Source organism: Aythya marila (assembly GCF_965140915.1).
Source record: "Aythya marila genome assembly, chromosome: 1".
NCBI classification, from domain to species: domain Eukaryota; kingdom Metazoa; phylum Chordata; class Aves; order Anseriformes; family Anatidae; genus Aythya; species Aythya marila.
Window position 1 is genome coordinate 159965432 of NC_139042.1, and position 17099 is coordinate 159982530.

The 17099-nt window shown below is 39.1% G+C and overlaps 1 protein-coding gene across 1 annotated transcript in view; it reads left to right on the plus strand.

Moving 5' to 3' along the window:
* The window catches only part of PLXNC1 (plexin C1), a 69115-nt gene that overhangs the window by 11028 nt on the left and 40988 nt on the right, over window positions 1-17099 (plus strand). Inside the window, exons 3-9 of the mRNA XM_082779526.1 lie at window positions 2504-2638; window positions 4664-4764; window positions 9730-9844; window positions 10850-10991; window positions 14647-14716; window positions 16066-16141; window positions 16252-16308. Of these exons, the coding sequence (XP_082635652.1) occupies window positions 2504-2638; window positions 4664-4764; window positions 9730-9844; window positions 10850-10991; window positions 14647-14716; window positions 16066-16141; window positions 16252-16308 (696 nt within the window). The remainder of the gene's footprint in view (window positions 1-2503; window positions 2639-4663; window positions 4765-9729; window positions 9845-10849; window positions 10992-14646; window positions 14717-16065; window positions 16142-16251; window positions 16309-17099) is intronic.

The window sequence follows — 17099 nt, forward strand, 5'->3', positions numbered from 1 at the left end:
GCCTTCCCCTTTGCAGGTCCCACCAGCAGCAAAGCTGAGCATGTATCCAGAGAGACACAGGCTGCCTTCAGCAGCACTTACACACAGGCCTCATGTAAAACACAGACACACAGATGAGGCCCGTTCCTCCTCCAGCTGTTAGAGCCGGAAGGTCACTGGTGCAGGCACACTCACAGCACTCTCCAGGTTCACAGGCACACACGTGTGGATCCTTCAAGTACTGGCATGGCTGCTCAGTCTGCCTAGCACCCGTGACTGGATTCTGGGCCTGCTTACCCACTTTACGGGTGGCCTACTGGCTGCTCCAGCCTGAAGTCTGCTGCACACACGCAGCACTCACAGACTCGTCCCTCATGCACACTGCATTCTCAGGTCCCCCCGGGCGTACCAGCATGGACTCCCTGCCCACCTGATACCCGACCTGGATCCAAGGTGCCTGCTACTTGCTGCCTGGTCCAGCTTAAAGTTTGCTGGCAAATACACAGGCACACCCCACACACAGCAGGCTGGGGAAGATACAGACACGTGGGCCCCTCCAGCAGCCAGCACCAGGCACAGGGGCTGCAACCTACAGCCCCGCTCCAGCTGCCAGTGTGGAGCCCGTACTCACCTCACCCGCATTGGCCCCCCCAGTAGCTGATTTGGGAACATAGACCGACTCTGTCCCGTGGCAGGGAGCAGAAGACCCCACTCACTCCAGTATGTGATGCTAGGACTCCACTCTCTTCAGTTGCTGGCACCACAGGCTGGGGACATCTACACTCCCAGCATGACTCCAGCAGCTGGCACTGATGTTCCCTCACACACACACAGGTCTGGCCAGGAGTTGGCAAGTAGTCCTTGCAGCATGTACACTGAGGGACAGTGTGAATACGCACAGAAAGAGTCAAGGAAAGATTTAATGGGAAAATATGAGAAGATAGGACAGACAGTGGTGATCAGACACAGGACTTGGCCAGACAAGTGCACCGACAGGCCCTGTTACTCGTGACCGGCCCTTTTATACCCTTTTAAACCTTTCCCCACCTCTTTGTCCCTCCTGCCCCTGCACATCCCTGTGGGTTTGCAGAACTCTGCAGTTTCTGCACCCTCCCGGTCTCCATGGCTCTCACGGTTCACAATCTTGTCAGCTGTAAAGGCCAGATTGACCTTCCTGAAACCAGAACCTGCAGTTTGATAGCCCAGCAACAAGTGTGACTGGGATGTTTCTGTCGTGTGACTGTCTCCCAGATTAGAAGTCCTCTACCAGATAACCTTGCTGGAATAAAGATTCCCACATTGTCTCATGCCCTCATCGATTTCTGTTACTGACCAGACTTGGTTCCCATCACTGTCTCCCTTTTCCTTGTTGCCTTGGAAAAGGTCCTTGAGCAGGTACCGTTAAAGGAGCAGACACTCTCCTTCTACATACCCTTACATTTACCAGTGGAAATATTAAATATTGGTAGATTTGGGGAGCATGGCCAAAGAGCATATTTATTTGTTCGTTGGCCTGTATGATGTGAATGGCTGTCCATTAGAGAGAAAATTCAAGGCTAATTTTGCCTTAGCTTATATAGTTGACCTACGCTAGCTTAAATAAGTTGCTTAGAAGTGAAAGTCATCTTATCTCACTATCAAACTTTTCAACCATCCAGCCAGAGGTCTTTTATACTTTATTTTTTTCCGAGTTTTGCTAGAATGTACATTTCCTGTCTACACTGCAAAGGATGACTCTAATTTTTTGCTTCTATTGCAGACAGTTGGAAAGGAATACAATAGAGAGCTTGAAAAGCTTTTGTCTATTTGATCACACTGTGCTTTTGATAATGAAAAACAGAATTGAAGTCTTTCATGTCTCCTTAGCACAGCAGAGACCATGAACATGACCTTGTTTAGTCATGTTTATGGAAGAAACTTGTATCAGTGTTAGTGTGCTTATTAACTTGCAAATTAAAGTTTCTGTGGTCTCTAGTTCTGTTGAATTTGGTGAGAAGGGTGGTGGAAAACTACCGTTGAGCAGAATAAGAAAGAACCACTTGAGATGTATACTCACAGAAGCCACAAAGAAACTTCTGTCTTGAAGACTGCTGTCAATTATTTGCATAGATCCACTTTTACATTATGGGTACCTGGATATTAGTTTGTTTTCTGAGGACTACTACTCTCTTCTCCACTCATAGGAGTACTTAGCACAATATGACGGGGATATAGGTGTCTCTTCCACATTCAGTTTCTGTGACAATCATGAATATACTTGGTGAGTGGGATGTTTCATACACTAAAGCAGTGCTAGGTTCAGTGCAAAATGTGTCTGCTGTGTATGTTGTAGAAATTCTGTTCTGATGGTCTTCCATCTTTCCACAGCGTGAGACCCAGTGCAGTAAGTAAACAGTATCAAGGCATAGTAAATCAGCTCAGAGACTCTGATATAGTTACTGAAAGAACAGAAATTGGGCTTTTGGTTAAAATACTAACTGATCAATAAAAGGGTTTGTGAATCATTTTCTTTCATGTGTTTTAGGCTATTCTTAATGAGGATATGGAATCTAACTGCCCAGAGGTTTTATATGAAATTAAAGAAGAAACCTCTATTTTCCCCAAACTTCGACTTGATCCAGTAGATAATAACTACATCTATCTGTCATCTGCCAATAAGGTAAGCACAGCATTAAAAAATATAATAATAAAAAAGTAAACTGTTGCTCTAAGGATTTCTGACACTTTAGAGGTGAAGCATCAGTATGGGTCAGAGTCCAAACTTAAACATCCAAACTGCAGTTACCAGCTTTATATCTAAGATTGGGCTATGTTCTCTAAGTTTTGGTTGCATTTCTGCAGAGCTCTGAAGAGCTTCTGTTTCCATGGTGCTGCCCACTGTTGTTCTGATCCAGCAAAGCCCTTAATCCCATGATTATTTTATGTCATTCAATCAAGAGAGGCTTTTTTTTCTCTTTTTCTCCTGGAGGCTGGAATCATGCAGAATCAAGCCTGGAGGTTGCAAACAAAACTTGTAGGCTCTTTGGAGATTGAGTTCCTCTGAAGTGGTAATCCAGGTATTGGTAGGCCAGGGCTTGCTGTTCAATTATGCATTTTCTGATGTGGAGAAATCTCTTAATTTGTGAGAGATGGGTTTGAAGTCTTAGTCCTGATGAAGTCAGTGATAAAGTTCTCACTATCTTCAGTTAGGCCTAGACTTAACAAACAAATAAACAAAACAACCCCAGAATTAGAAGTGATTAATGTGTGCGCATAGTGAGGCCAAGGAGTCCGGCAATCCCTGGAAGCTGCTGCGTGTGGGCATCTGAGTCAGAGCTGCATCCCAGCAGTGGCTCCCAGGAGCCCGTGTAGTCGTTGCAGCATGTCCTGCAGCGGGGCTGCTGAGCATCAACTCAGCAAATCCCGTGGTCTCGCCAGCAGCTGGGAAGATGGAAGTGAAAATATAAGGGCTGGCTGTCCATCTTAGCCGGACAGGATTTTACCCAGCACTTGGTTACCTTCATTTACATTACAGTAAGATCCCTTCTCCAGCAGTGGACATACCATTTTAACCTGCCGTCTGAGAGAGTGGGTAAGTTGGTGGGACAACTCCTGACTGATACAAACCATCTATCACAAATGCAGAAGGTTTCAAAATTTCTGTCAAAAATATATGTAAATATTCAAAGGAAAGACTCGCGTTTTCTTTGGCAAGAGCAACTTGTTATAGAGGAGCAACGGCTTCTAGGAATAAATGCCTTTCTAATCATCTCTTGTAGCTTAAATAAGGCATCTACACTGTCTTTTTTTTCTACTTGCTAGTCGTCTAAGATGTTGTCTAGTTTCTGAAATTAAATCTCAAACACTTTCAGCTAAATTGAATTTTAAAATTTGTAGTTGGAAAAAGTAAATGCAGTTCTGCAGAAAGCTATATATCCTTCTTTCTGTTCACTAAACATAGAAACTTTTAATTTTTACAGATTTGTAAACAAATGGTTTGAATCAGGAACATTTTTCTTATTAAAAGTATTAATTAGCACTGTTATTAATAGCATTATTGTATTTGTAAACAGCTTTCTCTTTTTCTTTTTCCTTTCCTTTTCTGAAAATGGCTGACTAGGATATTCAAGCTGAATGTACAAGTATAGATATATACAATACAGCCACAATTATATTTGCTTATTGAAATAGCATTTGCTTGCATGCATGCTAAGTAGTTGCATGCGCTTGTTCCAGTGTGCACATGCAGTTACCTGACATGTTGATGTAAACACAGATGCATTTTGTTTTGCGCATGCATTTTTGGATGCATCTTCATCTATCATTTAAAAATTTCAGTTCTAATGAGAGGAAAACTATGCTGCTAAGCAGAGCATTATTTGTAAAATACGCCTCCTTTCTATTATTCCCTATAACTCACTATGCTAATCAGTCTTTCCTGCATTACTCTGTCCATGCTGGCCTTTGAGTAGTACAACCAAATTGTCATTGTCAGAGGAGTTTCATCATCTGATGACAAAATGCAGTGTGTGTAAAATAGGCCGCATATTTCTATCCAAAGGTCTCCTGGCAGAGGGGAGTCTGTAAGGAAACTTCCCTGAAGGGATCGTGCTTGGTTGCTGTCAGAATTTTAATGGTAACCCTCGATTTCCCTGTTTCTGGAGGCTATTATAATTCAGTGTATTATTGCATTCTTTGGTTTTAGGTGAGAAGAATACCAGTTGCAAATTGCAGTAGATATGTTTCCGAGCAAGAATGCTTATCTGCAAAGGATCCCTACTGTGGGTGGTGTTCTTTGAATCGAAGGTATTTTCTGGTATTTTAGCCTTGCATATAAAAGCAATGCATTATTACTCAGTGTACATTTTTACAGGCTTGGGGGTATTCAGCATCAAGATTGTATCTACTGAACTTTTATGAAATCAATCATAGCCGTAATTATGAGCCACTTTATTGTTATGTGCAAAGGAGCTCTGTACCTTTTACAGCCTATGTTAACCCTCCGACTTTTGAGATCTATCCATAAAATGTACGTTGGGCTAAAAAGAAGAAATTGCTCTGGTTTTAGAGCAGATGGTTTTGCTTTCTAAATTGATTGAGAGAGAAAACTGTATACTCATACTTGAATTATCTTAATAGTTGGGAGTCTCTTGCAGGTTAGTACAGGGAAAGAGCACTCAGTTGTCTTCAGTATTCACAATTCCCTGCTTTGGATCCACTGCCTTTGGTCTAGCCTAGAGGAGAATTAGTTTCTAAGTACTTCATCCTTGCATTTGAGGTTTGCTGCTTTCTTTGAATCAGGTTTTAAAGCTACTGCATGTCTTTGGCCTGGATTTAAACAATTCCTGGGTCATCGAGCCTAGTCTTGGCAATTGCAAGAAATCACATAATGTAAAGCCACCGTAAACTGATCAAGCTCCATCTTAAATTTAGATAGGATTTTTGTCCTGCTTGTTCTGATTGCATGGCTATCCAAATGTTTTATTTTTTTCCTGGTTAAAATCTCTCTGCTCATTTTCATCACACACGTATCTATTTGAGGGGTTATACTTGTTCTAGTGCCCACAGTGGTTTTCCCTGTCCCTCACATTAATTGTCTCCCTGGTTTTGCAGTCCCGTTCACTTTCGTAATGCTGTGCTGAAACAGCTCCTTTCACATAAGGCACGCCTTTCTTCAACTCCATTCCAGTAGATTTTCTGAGAAGTTTTTATGCATCCTTTTAAAATAAGGACGGCCTGGGCTGTCAAAGTGTTCCACAAGAGATTTCAGCTTGTTCAGTGGTCTTTAATCCCTCCCGGTCTGTCCAGGAAGCACCTTACTTACTGTGTCCTGGGTTCATAAATGTCTTTTTCATGACTGCATCATATTGATGGGCCACAATCATCCATGATCAAACAAAGCCCCCAGGCCCTTCTGTTTCTCTGTTTTCTTTCCAACTGATGAGTTTCCAGTCTATAGCACATATGGGTTGTGAGGTTTTTATTGCTGTAGGTACACGTTCTTGTACTTGTGCTTTGAAATGTCATCCCATTTCAAAGTTATCTAAGCTTTCCTGTGTGGTAGTCTCATCCTACTCTGCATGGCTATGTTCCCAACTTTCTATCATCAGCTGATGTTACCAGCGTATACCTTATTTTTATGCCAGTTTGTCACTGATTAAAACATGAAGTAAAACTGGTTAAAAGATTTATTTTTAAGGAATTCCACTAGTAAGCATCCTTTAAAAGGTTAATACAACTCATTTTGATTTTGTTTCACTGCTACCATGATTTTGCTGAAGATTTGCTTCTTTGTGTTTGCAAAGGTGGTTATCAGAAGAGAGTAGGTGTTTATTCTCCAGGGTGCTTTTTTTGTTTGTTTGTTCTTTTTTTCATATCCTCTTTTCCTGTTTTATTAGAGACTCTATAAGTTACAGCATTAAGCTTGTCAGGCATCTAGTTACCTTATAAAGAGCTTACAAATAACAGTTTTCAGTCAGTAAATCCCCTACTTAGTAGGGGAATCACCGTAAGTTTCCACCCGGTTGAAAAAGAAGTAGTTTACTCTTTTGGAGAAAAAATGGAGTACTATAATATGGATCTTCTTCAACACCTACATATTTTTTCATTGTTAGCACTTAGCATCATTAAATGTTTTTGTGAAGAGAGAGCTCTAATTAAAGTTTTAGAAAAAGAGGACATGTTTTTAACAGATACTTTTATCAAAGTTCACTATAGCAATATGTAATATTTTATTCTTTTTTGAAAAAATGCACATGGTGTTGTCACAAAAGTTTTTATTTTGAATTAGAGATCAATTATATGTTTTATACTCTCACTTGAAAATAAATTTTGTATTAAATACGCACTTATTTTTTTAAATAAAACTTAATAGCAGGGCTTCATTTTGAAGACTGCATGAACTCAAATCCAGTATTTTGATGAAAAAATATGCATATTTTATTACAGATGAAACAAAATGTTGCCAATCTTCCCATGTCTACTCTGTCTTCCATAGGGACAAATATATAAATTCCTCTTTTCCCTTAAAATCATTCAAAACAATTAGTCATTGCATAGTGTGATTTCTCCTAGTGTTTATAGATTTTTTATAGATGAATCAGATCTACCTAAAGTATGTTGAAATTATTCCAGTACAAGGCACTGATGTTTTACATGTATTTTCAATATGGAAATAACCCAGTACATGTATGTCTATGGGTGCCTGAAATCTGAACCTGAAGTTCCAAAGGGTATTTAAAGCAGACAGTGCCCCTTTGCCTCTCATGGAAGCCTTGGAATCCTGCTCTCTCAACTTGCTCTCTTCTCCCAGTTAATTAATTAACCTCACCCTCTGCTTTGTGTCTTGTCTTGATACTATGTCTAAATTCTCTTGTGTTGGACAGGGTCTGGGCTATTCCACCTTTCCAAGAAAGCCAGACTGCAGAAACTTTCAGCTACTTTTGCTGTATTGATATTTTTTACTTTCTTAGTATTTCTCTATAAATTTGGATGTAAATTTTCAGAACTGTGTGATTCACAAATAATATTTGTCTGTTGTATTCCTTACAGTGTGCTTGCAAACAGTGTAGATTGTCTCAAAATAGGAATACAACAAAATAATGTCATCCTTAAATGGGTGGACTTCTTGTTACTCTTGGCTTCTACAGAGCAATTGTGAAAATTTATGCTGAGAGGTATCAGATGCTCTACTTCCCCTTATGTGTCTGTTTCCTATGAAATGACTATTTTCCATTGCCAATTGTTTGAAAGTTAAAGATCAGCTTTTAGAGCAACAAAAGACAATTTCTTTCCTGGCATAGACAGTTGCAGACCTTGGTCATAGGTGATAGTACATTTTTTGCAATGATATTGTTAGATTCTTCATTGTAGTTTAGGGAGACTGGCTCCCTCCTTGTGTTGCTCTGTCAGTCTAAGAATGTAACTATCTTTGTCCTGAGATGGTTTTAAATATTCAGCTTTATCAACTGTTTTCTTTTTTAATGTGTTAATATTAGTGTCACTGAAATGTATGTATTTATTTAGTAACAAATTTGACAAGTATATTGCTTTGCATGGTCAAGAGTGTGATCCTCTGCACATCAGAAACTTCTGGATGTCTCTCTGCCATGCCTCATTCCCAGTGAAAATCATTTATGTATACATATTTGAGCATCTGGTTTGCGGACATGAGTTAATGACAGATCCCAGCCACCCTTTGTAGTTCTAAAGCTGGTGCTGATGGACCTTTGTGATCTCAGTAAGGTGAACAGAGATATAAACGAGACTTCAATTTGTCCTGATTGTTAGCCATTCTTTCAATTTCTGACAGTGTAGTTGTGTTTTGAATGTATTCAGATGCAAAGCTCCACCAGGCTCTTACATAGCGGTTTCCTCAGTTAGACCACAAAGGAAGTGACCCTGTGATTAACTTCATTGCTATTGCCAACATCTTAATTTACAGAGAAGGTGGCCTTAGGGTTTGTATTGTTTGTGGGGTTATTTGGGGCATTTTGGAAAGTGGTGGACATGTTTCTTGAAAGTCTTTTATGTGTTACTCCTTCCAAAGAACAAAAACATTGTGAATTATGTTTAAACAGTGAGCTCCTAATGGAAAAATTATATCAAGGTCCACGCTCTGCAAGAATGTCCACATTTCTAGTTTTTAGCAAAAGACTAGTTCCCTAATAAACATGTCACTGGTCACATGATTGAAGCAAGACATGCTTCTACCTTTTGTAGAAAAGTATTATTATTAAAGCATTAAGTATCACATTTATGAATATTCAAATTCATATTAAAATATTAAGTTATATGCATTTGGCAGTAACTTGTCCTTACTTGCTAGCTATAGGAAATTACTTGAAGTTAATCTATGAATTGTTCATTAGCTGTTCGCAACAGACAGTATTTTAAAGATTCATCTTTCAGACTCAGTGACTGTCTATCTAATTTGTATTCCAAGATTCTCTTTTTTTATTGCATGCTTTAATATGTATTATTCTTATAGTACTTATATATCCTGGTGTTCCCTCCTTCTTACTTAATTTTGTGCTGTTGTATAGTTTTTCTTTCCTGCAATTTGACATTTACAACATTCTTGTTTACTATTTGCCATCCTTCTTCTGAAATTAATTTATTACTGAAGATGGAGAAATCTATTTAGAACTACCTTTTCAAAACAGGTGTTTTTAACCAAGAGCAAAGTTTACCATTCACATCAGTGGACAATAGAGGTGATTAGGAAAAAGAATTCATCTCAGCTCTACACATTCAAATCCCAGCTCCACGTCTGAGTTTCATCCCCGTCTCCTCTTAGTCTTATTAGAGAGAAGCAGCAGAATCTATAGTGTGATTCATTTCATTTTTGTGTGAATGTCCAAAATAACTTAGGAGAATCTTACCCTGAAAGAGCATATTTCTCCCCATTGAGTCTAGAGTGAAAAGGGGTCAGATCTAGAGCTGTACAATGAAGTAGTTGAAAGTGGGGGTGATGAATTCCATCTCAGGCTACCACGTCCCTTGTTACTAGCCAAGTATCTTGTATATGTTTAAGTTCTGTTGACGTAATGAAGACCCTAGAGCATATATCAATGCAGAGTAATTTATTCTGATAAGCAGAAGATTTTGCTGGTTGTTTCCCTGGAGCTTTTTGCAGTTTTAACCATATTCCTGTAAAAAAATCAATAGTGTTGCTGTAAAAAATCAATAGCATACTAAATAAGTTGAAGTACAGTGTCTGAAATCAAAGCCATCGTAAGGAAGCTAGTATAATTTTATGTATAATTTTAGGTGCACATTAAAAGAAAATTGTACACGTTCAAACAGCACAAAGGGTTGGTATAACATTTCACATGCACCTGATAAAGATCTGAAAATCCTGCTAAGTTTCCCTGAGAGAAATCAGGTATGTACACCCAATTTTATGTGTATTTGTTTATTGTGACTTAAAACGTGTCATTTTGTCACTTATTGCCGCTTCCCCTCTTTTGTCACTACATTCCATATGTATGTCCTTCTTACCTCAACAATTGGCAAAAGTACTGGAAATCTCAGTATGCTGAATATGTAGATCAGACAGATGTTCTTTTCCTCTCCCATAAAATGTATCTTGAAGCTATACTTCATGATGTTGACTCAAAGATTCACTATGCTGACAAAGAGAACTTTTCCATTATATCACTATCAGCTATTTTCATATTCCCAGTGAATATGGATTGAGTGCATTATGTAAGTTCTGAGCTTTGTAACAAGTTACAAAACATTCACTGGGGCGCATATGCTAACACAAATGCGTCTTTAAGTGCTTGATATTAGTATTTACTCGGTATCTGTTCACAGCAAACATAGCCTTGAGTATTTGATTATCAAGTATTGTGACCGGCCACTTAATCTGCATGCTATTGTTTCTGGTTTCCTGATTGAATGCATTAGTGTGTTCATATTTGTAAAGCACTCTCAGCGAGAAACAAAGAATAATTAATTACAAGACAAATTCTGTTTCATAATTAAGTGCATTTTGGATATGGATGCAAATGTAGGCTCTCTGTGAGGACTTGAATGCTCTTGCTCAAATATTTTGAAGGAATTATAACAGCATATAATACTTTTATAGCAAAATTCTTTTTTTTTTTAGATCAAAAATATTCCCGAATGCTCCCCTCACATACCTTAGAGATCCATTTAATTTCCATAAGTAAGCAATGCTGTTCCTTTCAGGACTCTTTGTATTGTTTTTCCTGTTGGGAGAGGTCCTCTCCTTGGAGAGGCTACCTAATGAACCGTCTGCTTCTGCCATAAAAATTTTCTTTCCTGCATTTCATAGTTTCAAGTTTTCTGTTAAAAAAAAGATGACAAGTTAACAATTTTTACAAGAAATATGTTATATTTTTATGTTTTTATTGTTTTATAGGTCGCTGTGTCTACAAGCATAAGCAAACCCCTTACTTCCTGCATGATAGAAATTGTAAAACCTATTGAAATATTTTGTGAAATAGCACTGGAAAACTCATCCTGTGTCTGCACACTAACTAATCGGGTGACAATGGATCATGGTATGTTTTAATATTACATTTATTTAGTACTTATTCGCTGTCTTTTATTGCTGAGGAGAACTGAGCACAATTACTAGCCTTATGAGTATAGTAGTAGGTAATACTCTTTATTAAATGTCATTGAAAAAAAGTTCCTGTTTTGTCAAGTGATTTGAGTATGCTTACTCTATTCTTGATAATTAAATATCTGTTAATATGGAATCCTCTCTAGAAGTAATAAAACATATTAACCTATAACTAGAAGCAGTTTCTTCAAATAAGCCTATAGCAGTGCAGTCTCTCGGCTTTGGGGAGTATATTTACGTGGTGCAGTTAGCAGCTATGTAAGGAAACTTCAGGTAGCTTCAATGACAATCAAGCTGGCTGGAGCCATAGAAACAGTGTTGTTCCAGTGCCCTGCCTTGACAAATTAACCTATCTTAGCCCTTCTCTCACCTGCAAACAGAATTTGTCTTTGCAACAATCAGTACCGGCATAATTAAGAGGAGAATCTGTGAATGTCTGTACAATAAATAACCTCAACATTCAGTGAACCCCTCTGTCAACCTATCTTGGATACTTGTAAGAAAGGGATTTTCCCAATTAGATGTTCAAGGGCAATTTGGCTGGTATATCTTTTTGCGTTTGACTTGATTTCTTTAATCTTTCTGAATTACTGGTTGAATCCATTTGCTATTAATATTTTTTGTTCTACTTTGTTCACTGGTAGTTCTCAGAATTAGAGACCTGAGCCATTTGTACTGAATGCATGGATTGTGTCATCTGTTTTGTGCATCTTGTGGGTAACTTTGTCCTGGAGAAACTCATGGCTTGGACAGGTGTACAGCATGCTAGGTGAAGAACTGGCTGGATGGCACAGAGATCTGGATAGGCTGGATTGATGGGCCGAGGCCAATCCCATGACATTCAACAAGGCCAAGTGCAGGGTGCTGCACTTGGGTCCACCTCCCTGGGCAACCCATCCCAATGCCTGACTGCTCTCTCTGAGAAGAAGTGACTCCTAATTTCCAACCTGAACCTCCCCTGGAGCAAATTGAGGCCATTCCCTCTAGTCCTATCACAAGTTATCTACAAGAAGAGGCCAACCCCCAGCTCCCCTCACCTTCCTTTCACGTAGTTGTAGAGAGCAATAAGGTCTTCCCTGAGCCTCCTCTTCTCCAGACTAACCAACGCCAGTTCCCTCAGCCACTCCTCACAGGACTTGTGTTCCGGGCCCTTCCAGGCCCAAGGTGAAGGCTGGACACGCTCCAGGGTCTCGATGTCTTTCGTGTAGTGAGGAGCCCAAAACTGAACACTGGAATGGTCTTGATGATCTTGAAGGTCTTTTCCAACCTAAATGATTTTATGATTCTGTCATTAAGTAATAGAATGATGTGGTAAATTACTGATTATCTGGACTTCTTGAGCTCTTCTCTAGGTTATCAAAGTTCAGATGATAATCCTTCACAGTAGAGTCTTTTTGACTAGCAGGAGTAAAATATCCCCCTTGCATTGCTTCAGGGATCTATATAGAAGTACAGGGTTCTTTTATTAGAGGTTGTCTTTTCACCTTTTTTCAGTTGCCTATGTTAGAATACAAAATAGAATAGAGGCAGGTTCCCTGGAATATGGTGACCTCAGGAGCTTATCCACAGCCTTTGCACAGGAAAAACTCCTCTGATACCATATGTCTTTGTGTGCCATGTTCCTCTCTGAGAATCAAGAGGAAAAGACTTTTTCCCTAGCAGGTGACAGCTAGGCTGATATGCATTGGGTATTCTAGAGTATTAAGGTGGCTTTAGTAAACACTATAAATGGATTTTTAAGGACAAAAGCATTAGAGAAGAAAATATGTCCTTTATTGACCTAGTCCCAAATGCCATGCTTTCTTGTAGTTATGGAGTTCACTGTCATTTTGGTTCTGTGTCTTCCTGTACTAGGGCTTTCTCTTACTCCATTAGCCGGTCTTCAGAGTATACATGTAGTATTATGGAAGCCTGGTTGCCTTGCTTGTGTTTTGTGCCAAAGATGAATGCTTTTACAGTCTTAACCAGAAGACTGTGAGCTTAGCTCATGCCTGCCAGTGTTACTGCTGTTCACATGTTCCTATGAGTTATGTTAGTGGGTAATAGAAGTGTGAGAGTTATGTTGACTGTTTATAGCACCTCGTGTAAAGTGACCTCAGTCTCACCAGAACATGCATTTGCAAAACTGCTTCAGGTATCATTTCTTGAAAAAAACATCTTGAAAATATCTGCTACTCAATGCAGTCAGATGGATTTTGAAAGGTCAGACCAGGCCATGCAGAAAGCAAGTTTTTGTTTTGTTTTGTTTGTTTGTTTGTTTTTCTGTTATTTTCAACAGAGACAAAATCAGGAAACCATTTTTGACTGTGTCATTTTTAAGTATTTAAACTTAGAAGACAAGCTTTGCCAGAAGCGGTAATTTGCTTGCTTTTACTTATTACTCCTAGTAAAATACTGTTTTCCAGGAGTTTGTGGTTTAAGACTCATCTCATATAATGACCTAGGCAAGTGATTTGGGCAATTTTGTGCCCAGCATGTCAGATTTCTGCGGATAGGTAGATTTCTGGAGGTGCAAATAGGTGTTTTCATCTTCAAGCATTGTAATACCTTTAAAAATCAGACTCTTTGCTTTCCATTTAGTAAGGCATTTAAGCACATGAACAGTACCAAGGGTTGTTTCTGAAAAGTGGGCAGGTGACCTTTGCAGTAAGCACCCATGTGCCGTGCTGGCATGTGGAGCTAGGAGATGGTACTGATTTAGCAGTTTAGATGTAGCCAAAGCTGGTTTTCATCTGAATAAGCCAGCCTGTGGTAAAGATAAAGCTTTCCCTACCTTTACAAGGTGGGTATGCTTTAAATCTACGTAGCTTTCCTGCATTAAAAAGCTATCTGCTTCTTAGCATAGAAAAGCCAGAAAGGTCTGCACACATGGGTTTCATTTGATCTCAGACAGCCATTCATTCTGCAGACGTACACATCTGCAGGCACACAGATGAAAGAGACTATGGCTTAAGTGGTATATATCTAACTCTGTTTTTCGATGTGGTATTCTGCTCATGGGAGAAGATAGTCTTTCATTCCACAGCTGCCAGCGAATTGTCGGTATAGTAATTACTAGCTGAAATAATGGCAAATTGACTCATGCAATCATAAAAGATTTAAATAGGATGAAAATTGCTACTGCACAGATTACAAAAGAAGACTCTGAAACCAAGTGAGACAGAAAGAAATAGAAGTACAGTATGTTGGGGTGTCTTGCATTAGAACGGTCTGTTGTGTTAGAACGTTTGAATTCAGGGTCTGGCTGTGCCACAGGTATACTGCTTGCTCTTTAGGAGATGATTTTACATTCCCACTTTACGGTGACATTTCCTTATCTGTATCTTTACAATTGCATTACTTGTCTATATTGTGCATAGGTGGCATCAAGCTAAACTAATGAGTGTGTGTATAGTCTTTAAATAACTCAGCAGAAGGATGCTATGGAAGGATAAAATCTGGTTATTTTTATCAGTCAGAAGTGTGAGGAATATGTGTTTGAGAATACCATGTAGAGAACAGCTGAAGGCATATGAGTCTTCAAGTCAATTATTTTTTAACAGGTATTTCTTGTAATATCCAGCATATGTCTAACAGTCACATTTTTCCAGATTGTCTAGTCCTTGAAGCATCGCTGTCCTCGAGCTCTTGGAATATCTCACAAACATTTCAGTTGGAAAAGTAAGAGCCTGATTCCTATTGAAGTTCTTTGAGGGGTTTATGTGTGTGCGCAGGAAGGGGGGATATGAACTATGATTGTTCTTTTTTCTGGTATTTTGTAAGGAAATACATTCCACTAAAGATACCCGAATCCCTTTTCTTGGCCCGTTTCCTCCTTCACCTCTTTTTTTATTGCCCTTAAAGAGCTGCTTCTTTTGACAACTCTTTTATTTCATGGGACCCTGGCAGCTGTAGGAGAGGCGTTATAATAACTGAATGACAAATGTCTGAAAAAATAATAAAGGATGCCATAATGACATTAAAATCTTTTTCATCTGTATGAAAAAGGTGGGCCTCTGATACTCAGGAGAAGACCTAAGTCAGAGAAATCAAAGAGATTTTTTGAAAGTAACTTTATGGAGCTGTTTTTTAATTGAATAGGTTGTGATTTAGATGTGGTACATGGGTAAAATGAATACAATTAAAACAGAAAGTAACAACTAATCTCCTAACAGTAATAGTAAATGCCTATTGTTCTGTACAAACTATTTTTCAGAGCTACACTTCTTGTTGAGAGGTTGCAGTAGAAATCATTTCTACCCAGTATGTGACCTAACCCTGTATGATTTTTGTTTGTTAAAACTTAGATGTGACTAATGTATACTCTAGGTAACCGCAGCGTTTCACACCCCTGTCCTTTACATGGAGCCTAATTTATAGGCACCAGTGATGAAACTGATCTCCTGCGTTTTGGGAAGTGGCACATCACTGCCCAGTCCCTGTTGCAACACAGGAAAAGAGCTGTCTTCCTCTAAATCACAGCATTTCTCAACATGTGTGGAGAAAGCCTATGCTACTCTTCACTGTCCTCTGTGCTCATTGATGCATGGAAAAGCAATGAGCTGGTCTCCAACAGGCATTTTTTTTGGAAAGGGGAGACAACAGCAAACCAACAATACTTGCTAACACTACACACAAATAATAGAAGTTCAGGAAAGCTGTAAAAGAATCAGTGATGGTTTTCTCTGTCCTTTTCAGGATAGAAAGTACAATCTGGCCACTTAAATACCGGAAAAAACACATCAAAATGAAATCCAAAGTGCTCTGTCTGCTTCACGCTTTTTAGAAATGTATGACTTTCAGCATCTTAGCACAGATGATATTTCATACTAAATTTGTCCTCAGAATAAGCAGAACAGAACAATAGGCTTGGAGGGTAAACTCAGGTTATGTTTTACACATTTCATTACATGCTTGCCAGGTTTTTCTCTTGCATTTGTGCTTTTTTCTGTCACTTGAAATTTCACATTCATGACTGACTCTAGATTGAGTCCCTGTGTTTTACAAAACCTTGTTTTCTGTGTTACCAGCTGCCCACGGTGTATAAACAATCGGGATTGTGCCAGCTGTAAATGGACGCGGGTCTCTCCTGCCACTGCCTGCCAGGTGAAGTTTATGAGGAAAGCTGGAATCCCCTTTTCATAGTATTTTTTTACATCTGAGCAGTAATCTATCTCTTTCTTGTCCTGACATGAAGAAATGCTGATTTTTTTCAGGATAGTTGCAGCACCATAACTGCTTCCCAAGGGATCGCCACTGCGCAGAAATCAGAGGTAAGTTAGCCTTTTCAGATCAGCATTGCTGAAGTAATGTGAGTTGGAGAAGAAATTTATGTAAAATGAATGAATTTTGAGGGAAGAACTGAGTTATGGATGAGGAAACAGTTTGTTATACAAAAAGATAATGTAAAACTTGGATTAGTACTATTTTTCTTAGTGCTTGGATGGTGCTTAAAGATTCCAACTAAGTTTTGGATTTTGGATCCAGCCACTGAGAGCACTGCAAAAGTCATGGGCCTAGCTTTAGACATGGTATTTGCAATATTGCCTTAAATGCCAGAATCCATGTGTACTGTGTGTAGGTGATCTAGTGACAAAAGCCAGTGGATTAGCTGGAAATGGAACTACCCTCCATCCATCCCACCCAAGAAGGATCATTGGAAAGGAAGGAGTGTTACTGGTGGCAAAAGACCTTTCTGAATCTGGTCATTTGGTTCTCTTCTGAAATTGTATAGACTGTGTGAACCTATCCCTTTTTTCTCATAGGGACAGCCCTTTAACCATGAGGTTACCCCTTTGTTCTTTATGGTACCAAATGTACTTATTTTTTCATAAAACTGAGCAATCTTGTCATCAGTGGTTGCTCATGACATACAGGTGTTAGGAGAGAAATGAGTAGTGAAGAGAAATTTGACTGATGAGTAAGTGCATAGAGGTTTGCTGCCTACACTTCTGGGTTTCTGCTTTTCTGTGAATGATAACATGGTTGGTATAAATAGGCACTGCATTCTTACCTCTAAATGCTTCATTAGAACTACCCAAACTTTTACCTGTGAAGACAGGAA